At 54.9% G+C, this 14,066-nt stretch overlaps 1 protein-coding gene across 1 annotated transcript; it reads right to left on the bottom strand.

The window, feature by feature from the left end:
* Positions 1–2,451: 2,451 nt before the first annotated feature.
* Positions 2,452–4,758, bottom strand: LOC136788002 (RIMS-binding protein 3C-like). The gene has a single exon (XM_066985451.1). The coding sequence runs from the start codon at positions 4,756–4,758 to the stop codon at positions 2,452–2,454; it is 2,307 nt and encodes a 768-aa protein (XP_066841552.1).
* Between the last annotated feature and the right edge of the window lie 9,308 nt (positions 4,759–14,066).

Below are 14,066 nucleotides of genomic sequence, written 5' to 3'. Positions count from 1 at the left end.
TAATGCTATTCTGTTTTCCCAAGCCATTCTGCTGGTGGCATCTAGTTGTTCAGCAGTTCCTCTTATCGCATCCCTTGTACGATTTATGAATCTCTGCTGATGATAATAAATGTAATGAATCCAATCCGCATTCTTGTGGATTGTTACCCACCAGAACAGTGATGACTCAAACCCTGCAGCAATTTGATCTCTAGCTTTGTGTTCATTGGGAACTCCTCTAGGCACTCCAATAGAATCTATGTGTACTCCTTCATCAAATGATATCACCAGAATCAAAATTAATAATTGACCTCTCCCTGTCATTATTTTTAAATCTTAGGTTTCCAAATAATTATCAATATAAAGAATAAGATGCACACTGTTATTGTAATAAAACCCGCTTGGGGGCACTCCAATTCTGTACAGGCCAGTCCTTTCTCCCTATCGCAAGTCACATTCGTTGGTTACCTGTGAAAAATAAAAGGTTGGTTTACAATTATAAGCTTTTATCCCACCCAGAGCCTACTATGAAAATTTTCTTTTTAATTTTAACTTTCAACAAGTCTTCTGTAAGAACAACTTCTCAGGTACTAGGGTCGACAGATGCTTTTGCTAGAGTATAGTGAGTCCAACCGTTTTCTGCAGTCCTTACGGCCGTTTCAGCAGTTGGTAGTACCTGGAATGGTCTTTCCCATTCAGGCCGGGGTTTTGATTCTCTCCAGGTACGGATCAGGACCCAATCTCCTGCATGGAATGAACGTACTGGGAATTCCAAAGGTGGGCTTTGTGCCAACAGTCCATGAACCCTGAGAGATGTCAAGGAAGAAGACAATCCGAGTATACAGTTTTTAAGAAAAATACCTTCAGTTTCAAAAGTAGGCATCTCACCACTTCTATCCAGGTACAGTAGTCCAAGCAACATCTCATATGGCAAAATTCCTATATCTTTCCTAGAAGCAGTTTGAATTCTGAGAAGAGCTAAAGGTAAGCATTTTGTCCAGGGAAGTTTAGTCTCTAAAACCAGTTTTGACAGCTGTTTCTTTAGTGTCTGATTCATTCGTTCCACTTTCCCAGAGGAGGAAGGATGCCATGGAGTATGAAACTCCCAGTTTATTCCCAAAGTTCCCATTAATCCTTGTAGAATAGATGAAGTAAAATGACTTCCTTGATCTGAATCTATATTTTCAACAATTCCATATCTGGGGATTATTTGTTCTAGGACTATCTTTATCACCACACTAGCTGTTGCTGATACTGAAGGAAAAGCTTCTACCCATCCTGACAAATGGTCAATTAATACTAGCAAGTACTTAAGTCTACCCACTTTAGGTAATTCAGTAAAACCTACTTGGATGCTCTGAAAAGGTCAAAGTCCTGGCTCCCGTCCACCCAGAGGTTGTTTCCACAGAACCGTCTTATTCACTCGTTGGCATGTTATACAACTATTACAGACCTGCTTAGCTAGGGTATACATTCCTACACGTACGTATTTTCTTAATACAGTCACACATCGCCTGGACTCCCCAGTGGCTTCCTTGACGTAGAACAGCTAAAATTTCCACGTTATTTGTTTATTTACCATTTCTCTCATCAGAGAGAGTCCACTGTCCTTCTGACTCCTTTGCTCCTAGCTCCTTGAAGGCTTGGTGTGAAATGCGTCACAGCTGGCACAGACCGCTGCCCCGAGCACACCTGGGCCGTTGGTCCAAAGGGGAAAGTGGGTTCTGAAAGAGCCGGGCCTTTCCAAGCAGCTCGTAGCAGGGAGCAGAAGCTTCACAAGTTACAGGCTGAGCAGCCTTTCCACAAGCCGCGTAAAGCAGAGTCTTGGTCACCATTGTGACCGAGAATGAAGGAAAAAGGAGGCTCCAAAGCGAGCTGTGGAGCTGGCCACGCTGTGCTCTCACCCCTAGAGATTCACCGGCGCATGCACGCGCAGAGCTGACATCCCTTGGAGAACACTCATACTGCTTGCTCACTTGGGTGAGCGTAGGAGCTCCCACCACACCATCCAGACCCTTCCCCATCATTCCCAGCCCCCCGACGACTTTTTCAGTGGGGATCCAGCCACCCCTCTAGACCCTGCCTGGTCATACCATCCCCACCACGGTGGGTATGGTGTTCTGGGTCTGCCTGGGATGGACTCAACCTTCCCCACAGCAGCCCATGCAGCACTATGCTCTGTACTTCTGGCTAGAACTGACTTGATATTGCACCAATGTGTTTTGTCTACTGCTGAGCCGTGCTGGCACAGCATCAGGACTCCCACAGCGCCCTCCCTCTGCCACCCCCCAGCCCCAAATCCAGTCGGCTGGCTGTGGGCAAGAGGTGGGGAGGGGGCATTGCCAGGGCAGCTGACCCAAAAAGACCAAAGGGATAGTCCATACGGCAACGTCACGCTCAGCAATAAAAGCTGTGGAAGGGGAGGGAGAAGGGGGGGAGACACAGGGGACACAGATTCCTTGGTCAAGATCTTTATTTATTCCTCCGATTCCTCCGTTTCTTCCTTCCTCTCCTGCTGCAAGATCTCAGTTCATCATCGCTATCCTGCAGGAGATCACGTAGCTCTGGAGGCACAGTTGTCACCAGGTCATCGTCTGAAACTTCTTCTACCAAATTAGAGGGGACAAATCCTCTCGTGCCATCCGTCAGCTCTCCCACAAACCAGCCGTCTTCATCCATGTCTCCATAGACATAGACGTATTCTCCCGCAGTCAGAGGAAGCTCTGCTTCGGGGTGCTCATTAGGACCCTCGAAAGGATCGTAGCTGTATCGAGCTAAAAATTTTCGAAGTTTTAGCGATTCTTCTTCCGAGGACTGCAGGATGAAGGACACATGCTCTGCTCCTGCTTCTTCGTTCCCATGCACAGGGCCCTGGTCTGAAAGAAGGCGGCACCCAGGACTGTTGTGTGCGGCATCTGATGTCCAGGTGCTTGTGTGGGATGCCGGGACCTTGGTTGCCTCCTCAGAAACATCAGAGCTGTCTTCGCGGTTGCAAAGGTCATGGGACTGCTCTGCATAGGCCTGTGCTGTGGGAGAAGATGTCACCTGTGGTAGTCCTGAACCGACACGGTTGGATTCTTTTCTTTTTTCTTGCTCAAGTTGCTGAGAGAGCAGCTCCCATTGTTGACTTTGGTGCTGATTCTGTTTCTCTAATTCTCTCAGCTGCGCTTGAGACGCTTGCGTGTCTTCCTCATGTGTCCTTCTTTGCTCTGCCCAAGCCCTCTGCAAATGCTCAACTTCCTCTTTCTTCTTCTGCAGCAGTCGCCTTGTTTCCTCGAGGTCGTTCTCCTGTTGTTGCCTTCGTCCTGCCAGTTGTCTCATGGCTTTCAGTTCACAACCCAGATCTTGCAGTCGTGTTTGAAGACGTTTGGCCTCTCCGATGGCAGAATTTCGCTGCTCTGTCACTTGCACGAGTTTCCCCTTCAGAGCAGCGTTGTCAGATCGAACCTCGTCTATCCGCTCCTTCTGCCCACGGAGCTGAGAATTTTCTTCTGCGCGCCTGGCATTTTCATTTGTCATCTCTCTCAGACGCACTTTCAGCTCCTCGTACCTTTGCTGCAGTCTTGAGCGTTCCTGATCCAGGTTCCTGTGAGGCCTAAGTTTTGTCCCAGCCTCGGTTTCCGATTCCCCTCTCTGCTGCTGGTCGACCTGCTCTGTCTTTGCAGCAGTCTTTCCAGATTTCAGGTCGGTCTCTTTCAGTTGCCTGGTGTTTTCTTTCAGGTGCTTGGTAAGGAGGCCTAGCATACTAGTCTTCTGCTGGAGCCTCTCCACCTCCTCCCCCAGTTCCAGAGCGCTTTCCTTCCCCAGAAGGCGGGTCTCCTCTTGAAGGACACCGCATTGCCTCTGCAGGTCCTCCAGGGCATGCTGCAGATGAGCTTTCTCCTGCAGCAGCTGGCTGTCTCCACTGCCAGGTGGGCAGGCCTCTTGTTGCGCTGCCACCTGAACACCCACGTCTGTGACCGCCCGCCCGCAGCTCTTCCCTTCTCCCTGGAGGTGAGCTTTTAAGCTGGAGTGGGTTGTCTGCTGCCCTCCTCCCCCAGCAGCACCAGATGCACCGGGGCTCTTCGAAGAGCAGGTCCCGGTGGTCCCTGCGCCCAGGCGAGTCTGCAGGCGGTGCCAGGCCGCAGCCCTGTCTTCGCTGTGGGAGGCAGACGGCCTCCCCTCAGCCTGCTCCAGGATGTACTGCTGGAAGAGCCTTCTCTGCAGTTCCAGTTCATTTTGGAGGCTTACGATGCGGGCGGTCTGCTTGCTGTCCTTCCGCCAGTGGAGCTGCCTGTGGACCTCCTGCAGCTTGCTGCGGGCCTCGCTGCTGCTGCTGCAGCCGTGCCTCACCAGCTCCTCGGCCAGCTCCTGCTGCAGGTCCCGCGCCTGGCGGACGGCGTCGTCCCGCTGCTCTTGGAGCAACTCCTGTGCCTGGCGCCACTCGGCCTCCTTCTCACGCAGCAGCTGACGGATCTCTGTTGCCCGCTGCTTCTGGCTCAGCTCCCACAGCCGCTGCAGCTCCCGTGCCCGTTGCTGCTCCCATCTGGAGCGTAGCTTCTCAGCCAGAAGCTGCCGCTCCTGCTCTGCCATCTTCTTTATCTGGCGGGTTTCATCAGCAAAGCGGCGGTGCAGCTCCTGCGAGTGGAGACGCTCGGCCTCCAGCTGGGCCCGCAGCGCCTCCAGCTCCTGCCTGTGCTCCTCCTGCTGCACAGGCCTGCTGGGGGGTCGCGCTGGGCCCCGACGGGATGAGGGGTGACTGTGCGCCACGGGCCCCTGGCCCACACCACCCCGGATCATGGCTTAAGGGATGAGAACGATGAACGTTCACCAAACGCTGCCAGCAATAGCCACCAGCGATCGCACGGCCTGGGCCTCTGAGGGACAGCAGCCTCTGAGCCCTCAGCAGACACCGGCTCCCAGCACCGCGCAGCAGCAGAGGTCGCCTCTGCCACTGGCCCGGCCTGGGCGAGCGCGGCCTTATATAGTGTCCGGGTGATGGCGTCATAAAGGAGGGATGACGTCATATGACCTCGTTAACAACCCTTCTAGGGGTTGTTAACCCTCGTTAACAACCCATGCTAATGGCTGTGTAATGCTGTATGTCATCACTACCACGCTTCCCCCACTAAAGGACAGACGTGGCCCAGACCCGTAAGCTGTGCCCGTGCCTGAGGCCTCACAGACACATTCTCGTTGCGCACCTGCGCGGGGGCTCCGTCTGCACTCGTTAACAACCCTTCACCTCCCTCCTCTGCACCCCTTGCGCTGAGGCTGTCGGGGTGTGTCCGGGCGGGCACGCACCATATAAGGTCATATGACGTCATCCCTCCTCTATGACGCCATCACCCGGACACTATATAAGGCCGCGCTCGCCCAGGCCGGGCCAGTGGCAGAGGCGACCTCTGCTGCTGCGCGGTGCTGGGAGCCGGTGTCTGCTGAGGGCTCAGAGGCTGCTGTCCCTCAGAGGTCCAGGCCGTGCGATCGCTGGTGGCTATTGCTGGCAGCGTTTGGTGAACGTTCATCGTTCTCATCCCTTAAGCCATGATCCGGGGTGGTGTGGGCCAGGGGCCCGTGGCGCACAGTCACCCCTCATCCCGTCGGGGCCCAGCGCGACCCCCCAGCAGGCCTGTGCAGCAGGAGGAGCACAGGCAGGAGCTGGAGGCGCTGCGGGCCCAGCTGGAGGCCGAGCGTCTCCACTCGCAGGAGCTGCACCGCCGCTTTGCTGATGAAACCCGCCAGATAAAGAAGATGGCAGAGCAGGAGCGGCAGCTTCTGGCTGAGAAGCTACGCTCCAGATGGGAGCAGCAACGGGCACGGGAGCTGCAGCGGCTGTGGGAGCTGAGCCAGAAGCAGCGGGCAACAGAGATCCGTCAGCTGCTGCGTGAGAAGGAGGCCGAGTGGCGCCAGGCACAGGAGTTGCTCCAAGAGCAGCGGGACGACGCCGTCCGCCAGGCGCGGGACCTGCAGCAGGAGCTGGCCGAGGAGCTGGTGAGGCACGGCTGCAGCAGCAGCAGCGAGGCCCGCAGCAAGCTGCAGGAGGTCCACAGGCAGCTCCACTGGCGGAAGGACAGCAAGCAGACCGCCCGCATCGTAAGCCTCCAAAATGAACTGGAACTGCAGAGAAGGCTCTTCCAGCAGTACATCCTGGAGCAGGCTGAGGGGAGGCCGTCTGCCTCCCACAGCGAAGACAGGGCTGCGGCCTGGCACCGCCTGCAGACTCGCCTGGGCGCAGGGACCACCGGGACCTGCTCTTCGAAGAGCCCCGGTGCATCTGGTGCTGCTGGGGGAGGAGGGCAGCAGACAACCCACTCCAGCTTAAAAGCTCACCTCCAGGGAGAAGGGAAGAGCTGCGGGCGGGCGGTCACAGACGTGGGTGTTCAGGTGGCAGCGCAACAAGAGGCCTGCCCACCTGGCAGTGGAGACAGCCAGCTGCTGCAGGAGAAAGCTCATCTGCAGCATGCCCTGGAGGACCTGCAGAGGCAATGCGGTGTCCTTCAAGAGGAGACCCGCCTTCTGGGGAAGAAAAGCGCTCTGGAACTGGGGGAGGAGGTGGAGAGGCTCCAGCAGAAGACTAGTATGCTAGGCCTCCTTACCAAGCACCTGAAAGAAAACACCAGGCAACTGAAAGAGACCGACCTGAAATCTGGAAAGACTGCTGCAAAGACAGAGCAGGTCGACCAGCAGCAGAGAGGGGAATCGGAAACCGAGGCTGGGAAAAAACTTAGGCCTCACAGGAACCTGGATCAGGAACGCTCAAGACTGCAGCAAAGGTACGAGGAGCTGAAAGTGCGTCTGAGAGAGATGACAAATGAAAATGCCAGGCGCGCAGAAGAAAATTCTCAGCTCCGTGGGCAGAAGGAGCGGATAGACGAGGTTCGATCTGACAACGCTGCTCTGAAGGGGAAACTCGTGCAAGTGACAGAGCAGCGAAATTCTGCCATCGGAGAGGCCAAACGTCTTCAAACACGACTGCAAGATCTGGGTTGTGAACTGAAAGCCATGAGACAACTGGCAGGACGAAGGCAACAACAGGAGAACGACCTCGAGGAAACAAGGCGACTGCTGCAGAAGAAGAAAGAGGAAGTTGAGCATTTGCAGAGGGCTTGGGCAGAGCAAAGAAGGACACATGAGGAAGACACGCAAGCGTCTCAAGCGCAGCTGAGAGAATTAGAGAAACAGAATCAGCACCAAAGTCAACAATGGGAGCTGCTCTCTCAGCAACTTGAGCAAGAAAAAAGAAAAGAATCCAACCGTGTCGGTTCAGGACTACCACAGGTGACATCTTCTCCCACAGCACAGGCCTATGCAGAGCAGTCCCATGACCTTTGCAACCGCGAAGACAGCTCTGATGTTTCTGAGGAGGCAACCAAGGTCCCGGCATCCCACACAAGCACCTGGACATCAGATGCCGCACACAACAGTCCTGGGTGCCGCCTTCTTTCAGACCAGGGCCCTGTGCATGGGAACGAAGAAGCAGGAGCAGAGCATGTGTCCTTCATCCTGCAGTCCTCGGGAGAAGAATCGCTAAAACTTCGAAAATTTTTAGCTCGATACAGCTACGATCCTTTCGAGGGTCCTAATGAGCACCCCGAAGCAGAGCTTCCTCTGACTGCGGGAGAATACGTCTATGTCTATGGAGACATGGATGAAGACGGCTGGTTTGTGGGAGAGCTGACGGATGGCACGAGAGGATTTGTCCCCTCTAATTTGGTAGAAGAAGTTTCAGACGATGACCTGGTGACAACTGTGCCTCCAGAGCTACGTGATCTCCTGCAGGATAGCGATGATGAACTGAGATCTTGCAGCAGGAGAGGAAGGAAGAAACGGAGGAATCGGAGGAATAAATAAAGATCTTGACCAAGGAATCTGTGTCCCCTGTGTCTCCCCCCCTTCTCCCTCCCCTTCCACAGCTTTTATTGCTGAGCGTGACGTTGCCGTATGGACTATCCCTTTGGTCTTTTTGGGTCAGCTGCCCTGGCAATGCCCCCTCCCCACCTCTTGCCCACAGCCAGCCGACTGGATTTGGGGCTGGGGGGTGGCAGAGGGAGGGCGCTGTGGGAGTCCTGATGCTGTGCCAGCACGGCTCAGCAGTAGACAAAACACATTGGTGCAATATCAAGTCAGTTCTAGCCAGAAGTACAGAGCATAGTGCTGCATGGGCTGCTGTGGGGAAGGTTGAGTCCATCCCAGGCAGACCCAGAACACCATACCCACCGTGGTGGGGATGGTATGACCAGGCAGGGTCTAGAGGGGTGGCTGGATCCCCACTGAAAAAGTCGTCAGGGGGCTGTGGAAAGGCTGCTCAGCCTGTAACTTGTGAAGCTTCTGCTCCCTGCTACGAGCTGCTTGGAAAGGCCCGGCTCTTTCAGAACCCACTTTCCCCTTTGGACCAACGGCCCAGGTGTGCTCGGGGCAGCGGTCTGTGCCAGCTGTGACGCATTTCACACCATTGCTGCTTCTGGAAGCCTGCTGCAGGCCCACCGTGCCTGCTGCCGCCATCGTTCACCCGGCTCTGCCACAAGCACCTTGTTTCTCCTCAGGTGTGGCCTCGAGTGAGCTGTCCCCTCCTGGCTGCCTGCAGGAGAGCTTCAGGGGCCTCAAAGAGAAGGCTCTGCTGGGCTCCGCTGTCACTTTGCCCTTTGGAACAAAAGCGCAAACCTGCGCTACAGCACCGCCGTCGTGCAGCCATCTGGGAGCACAACCAACAGGCTCCCTGAGAATCCCCCGTGCCCCCCAGCGTGCCCCCCATTTTCACTCACCTGTGCCCCCACTCCCATATGTCCCCCTTTCCCCTCACTATTTCAACTCCCATGTCCCCACCAGTAGTTTCCCAGTGAGCTACGTCCACGGGGCCTGAGGGAACCGGTGGACTTGCTAAGCCACTGGCCATCATACAGGAGAGGCTGTGGAAGTCTGTTTAAGTAGTTCCCACTGACTGGAGGAGAGGAAACATAGCCCCCATTCTACAAAGGGGAAAATGGAAGACCTGGGAGCTACAAGCCTTCCTCCCTTTGTGGGGGTGCAGAGCCTTCACCACCCTCAGGCGGGAGGCAGAGCTGAGGCAGGGCCGGGCTGGGTGGGGGGGGGCGCTCTGGAAGGTTCTGTGCTGTGGGGCGTGCTGGGGGGGGGCACTGGGAGGGGGTGTCCTTAAGGTCAGTGGTCATTAAGGTCCCCTCCAACCCAAAGCCTTCTAGGATTCTGTTTCTAAAAACACCTCTTCTGTTCCATCCCAGTAATAATAAACAGCACAAGCAGAAATCAGCTCTGCCAGCCTGGGGTGTCCCCATGCATTCAGGTCGTCCTCATCCCCCCCACACTCACGCTACAGCCTGCCCCATGGGAGGCCAAGGGGAGATGTTTCCCCTGCAGTTGCAGCTCTCCAGCAAAGGCCCTGGACTGAATGGAACAGGCGGAGCTGGAGCTACACCGGGGGTGCTTGGAGGGCTTGTAGGCACAGTAAAAGATGCATTTCAAACAGCCCAGCTGGGCCCTGCTCGTGTCCCGCAGCCCGAAGGAGATGCCAGCATGGACGCGCTTTGAACCAGGGCATTTACTGGGGTACTGTGTGTTACTGGCATTTACTGTGGGGTACTGAACCGGACTGTGCGGTGGGGCCTGACAAGTGTCCCTACCTTGTGTTGACCTACAGAAGACGGAGGAACTGGCGAGGAGAAGAGGTGCCTTTTCCTGGCTGTGGTGAGTGTCCCCTCAGGTGCCCTGTGCCCACCCAGGTTCCCCTGCAGCGACTGGGATGGCCAGGACGCCTGCTGCGGCGTGTTTGCCCAATGCCGAGGTGTCTTCCTGGGCTTGTGGAGGCTCACGTCCAAGCCTGTCCGAATGAGCAATGAGAAATGCCTGGAGGGGCAGCCTGTGGGGCTCCCAGAACAGCCCCCTCTGGCATGGGTGCGGGATGCGTCCAGCCTGCCCTTTTTCCAGCTCTTTTTCTGCCCCACAGGACATTCTGCCTGATCTTCCTGTGCGTGGAGCTGGCCGTCACTTTCATGCTGGGTGTCGCGGTGCTCTACGCCTCCTATTACGACCGGGAGTTCTTCTACCACCTGCTGCTTCAAGTGCTGCCAGAAGACACCTACACTGACCTGGCAGACTTCCTTGAAGAGACCCCGTCTCTGGTCAGTGAGGGCGTGCTGCCCCACTGACATCTCCTCTAAATAAAACCGAGGCTGCTCTACCCAGTTCCTCTGTGCCTGTGCAAGAAAGGGAACTGACCAGGAAAAAAACAAGTACTGAGTCCCTCTACAGATAGGTAGGAGAAACTTCACGTTTGCAGGGCCCCGTCCTCCCAGGGGACTTCAAGCACCATCTGTGTGCTGGAGGGATAACACCGCAAGACATCAGCAATCCGGGAGGGTCCTGGGGTGCGCTGATGGCAGCTTCCTCACCTGCCTGCTATCCCGAGCAGTGGATATGTATGGGGTGAGCAGCCCCTCACCCCAATGCTGAGCGGGGGCTGCTGTTCCCAGCATGGCATAGAGTCTAGGGAAGGGTTTAAAGAAGATGGTAGGAACAAGTCAGGACTGAACTGGTCCTCACAGCTCCTCGCGTTTTGAACCAGGGCATTTACTGGGGTAAATCCAGGTATGGGGGGCAGTGACCCACCCCTGGGTGCTAATGGAGGGCTGGGAAGCGTCCCTCCACAACTCACTTCTGGCACCAGCCCCAGAGCAGTGACAGCCATGTCCCAGTGGGCAGCAGCACTGAATCCCAGCTCAGAAATCTGTGCTCGTCCATGTGTCGCAAAAGGAATGATGCGCTTCACTCCTAAGAGAGAAGCAGCAATAGATTTATTGCTGAAAACAGTGATGGAGCAAAGCCAAATATGCCTGCTGAATGGCTGCTTGGCAGCTTACCAGTGTGTGGGGCTAGCAGAGGGCATCAAACAGACCTCAGTGTGACCACAAGTCAGCCCAGCCTTACAGGGTGCAGTGCACACAGGGGCCTGGCACACCCCATCATTATCTGGGCACTACTGAGCGCACAACTCATACACGCTGGCCTGCTGTACGAATGAGAGGTCTGTTGGGCCTGCTGGGAACCTCTTGTCCCGATGCGGGAAACGTTTCTTGGCGCGCAACCTCAAGTTTCTTAGTGAGTGGGGCTACATCTGGCTGGTGGCCAGTCTCTAGCGGTCTTCCCCAGGGCTCAGTTCTGGGGCCAATTATCTTCAACATGTTTATCAAAGATCTAGGTGCAGGAGAGGAATGGGTCCTCAGCAGGTTTGCCAATGACACTAAACTGGGAGGCACCGTTGACTCCGTGGAGGGCTGAGAGGCTTTGCAGAAGGATCTAGACAGATTGGCACACTGGGAGATTAGTAACGGCATGAAGTTCAACAACGGAAGCTGCCAGGTGCTGCCCCTGGGACAGCGTAATGCTGGATGCAAGCACAGGCTGGGAGACGAGTGGCTGGAGAGAGCAGCTCAGCAGAACGGGCTCTGGAGGTGCAGCTCCACAGCAGGCTCAGCGTGAGCCAGCAGCCAAGTCCTGGCAGCCACGAGGGCAAAATGCATTCTGGAGTGCATTCAACCCAGTAAAGCCAGCCGTTAATTGTCTTGCTGCATTTAATTATCTTAATTAATTAATTAATAATTAATTTTCTTGCTGTATTTAGTACGTGTGCAGCCTCACCTTGAGTATTGTGTGCACTTCTGGGCTCCACAACACAAAAGGGATGTGGACGTCCTTGAAAGTGTCCGGAGCAGGGCAACAAAGCTGGCAAAAGGGCTGGAAGCCACGTCCTGTGAGGACAGGCTGAGGTCACCTGGGTTGTCTAGGCTGGAGAAGAGAAGGCAAAGAGGCCACCTCATTGCTTTCTACAACTTCCCGAGGAGGAGAAATGCAGAGGCAGGTGTCGATCTCTTCTCCCTGGTAACCGATGAAAGGATGCACGGGAATGGCACAAAGCTGCGCAAGGAGAGGTTCAGACTGTACCTGAGGAAAAACTGCCTTACCATGAGGGTGGTCAAACACTGGCACAGGCTTCCTGGTGAGGTGGTAACTCCCCATGCCTGTCAGTGTTCGAGAGGCATTTGGATGATGCCCTCAATAATAAGCTTTAACTTTTAGTTAACTCTGGAGTGGTTCAGCTGTTGGACTGGATGATCTTTGAAGATCCCTTCCGACTCGAGCTATTCTATTCCATTCTATTCTAAAATGACCGATCCCCAGTGATGGGACCAATCCTGGAAAGGATGTGTTGCATAACTCTCTAAACCCCCTCTTTTACCCTTTTATTGCTGAGCATGACATTACATGGCGTGGAACGTCTTGTTGGTTAGTACGGTTGCTCTGCCTGGTTATGTCTCCTCCCAACCTCTGGCTCACCCCACGGCCATTCACTCGAGGGGCGGGTGTAATAGACAAATATAGTGTAAATAGGTGTAAAAATAGGTGTAAAAGAACTAGAGAAGGCCTCGATGCTGTGCAAACACTGGTCAGCAAAAGCGAACAACTTCAGCGCACTACCAGCATCGTTTTGGCCACAGCTCTAAAACACAGCACCTTACAAGCTGCTATTAAGAATATTAACTCTATCCCAGCCAGACGCAGTACAGGGGAGCAGGCCACGGCTGGAGGCCTTTGGGGCTGTTCTCATCAGTTACAGCTCATCCATCCCACAGGCACTCTGTGAAGCAGGTGCCCGAGCCGCTTCCTCTTGTGGAGCTCCACATCACCCCAGAATGCCTCTGACAAGCAAGAGAATGGGAGAAGCCACCACCGCCTGAGGGAGAAGCAGCTACACCCCCCTCATTTTGAAAAGACTCGGACAAAGACTTGCATAAGTCTTTGCCAAGACTTATGACAAGATGCAGGTGAGAAAGAGCCTGACAGGGGGCTCATGCCCCAGCCCAACACTGGCTCTCCCTTCATGCGGCTCTCCTCTCCCCGTGCTTGGGATACTGGGGAATGGGCTTGCTCTCAGAACCCCTCCTGCATCTGTCACGTCTCTGGCCAGGCTGTGTGCGCTGGCGTGGGACAAGGCCACCTTAGTGAGGTGTTCCCATCCGTTCCCGGTGCTCCTGAGAGTAAGAGATGAGCTGCAAGCAGCAGCTGCAGGGCTTGGCCTCTCCCTCACGCTCAGCCCTGCTCCTAGCTCTCTGCCTGTGTTGGTGCCAAGCAAGTGCTGCAGGCAGTAAGCATGATCTGGAGCAGGTGAGAGCAGACAGAGGCCTCTCTGGATAGAAAATTGCTGCTTATGACACTGATTCGTGGAAGAACTCCACAACTCAAAGCAAATGAATTATAAAGTAGGTATGTGGTTTATTTCAGCACCAGGCACATGCGGGACAGCTCCCAAAGGCATGCGCACCCCAACGCGGCAACTTGCTTGCGTTATAGACAGTAAAGAGTTACATAGGCATGAAGTTTCCCAATATGCCTATACATATGCATAACCTATCCCCGCGCGCAGTGCCTTCTGGTGGTGGTCGTCGGGGGGTCGTGGGGATGAAGGTTGGTGGCTCTTCTTCATCACCACTAGCCGACCCCCTGCCTTTGTACAGACTCAGCTGCTCCATGGCTCTTGTCCAAACCGCAAGGTCGGTCTTTTGAGACAGGTTTGGGTTTTTTTTGTTGTTTTTTTGAGACATGTTCACTTCGTTGCTTTCTACAACTTCCCGAGGAGGACAAATGCAGAGGCAGGTGTCGATCTCTTCTCCACACTCACACACTACAGCCTGCCCTGGGGGGGCACACTACAGCCGGCACTGCGGGGGGGTGTCCTTAAGGTCAGTGGTCATTAAGGTCCCCTCCAACCCAAAGCATTCTAGGATTCTGTTTCTAAAAACACCTCTTCTGTTCCATCCCAGTAATAATAAACAGCACAAGCAGAAATCAGCTCTGCCAGCCTGGGGTGTCCCCATGCATTCAGGTCGTCCTCATCCCCCCCACACTCACGCTACAGCCTGCCCCATGGGAGGCCAAGGGGAGATGTTTCCCCTGCAGTTGCAGCTCTCCAGCAAAGGCCCTGGACTGAATGGAACAGGCGGTGCTGGAGCTACATCGGGGGTGCTTGGAGGGCTTGTAGGCACAGTAAAAGATGCATTTCAAACAGCCCAGCTGGGCCCTGCTCGTGTCCCGCAGCCCGA

The sequence above is a fragment of the Anser cygnoides genome, chromosome 32 (assembly GCF_040182565.1).
Source record: "Anser cygnoides isolate HZ-2024a breed goose chromosome 32, Taihu_goose_T2T_genome, whole genome shotgun sequence".
NCBI classification, from domain to species: domain Eukaryota; kingdom Metazoa; phylum Chordata; class Aves; order Anseriformes; family Anatidae; genus Anser; species Anser cygnoides.
Note: the sequence above shows the minus strand (reverse complement) of the source record. Positions and strands in the feature narration are given on the sequence as shown.

Excerpts from the sequence above, each read along its gene's own strand:
- LOC136788002 (XM_066985451.1), bottom strand. The coding sequence starts at position 4,758 with ATGATCCGGGGTGGTGTGGGCCAGGGGCCCGTGGCGCACAGTCACCCC.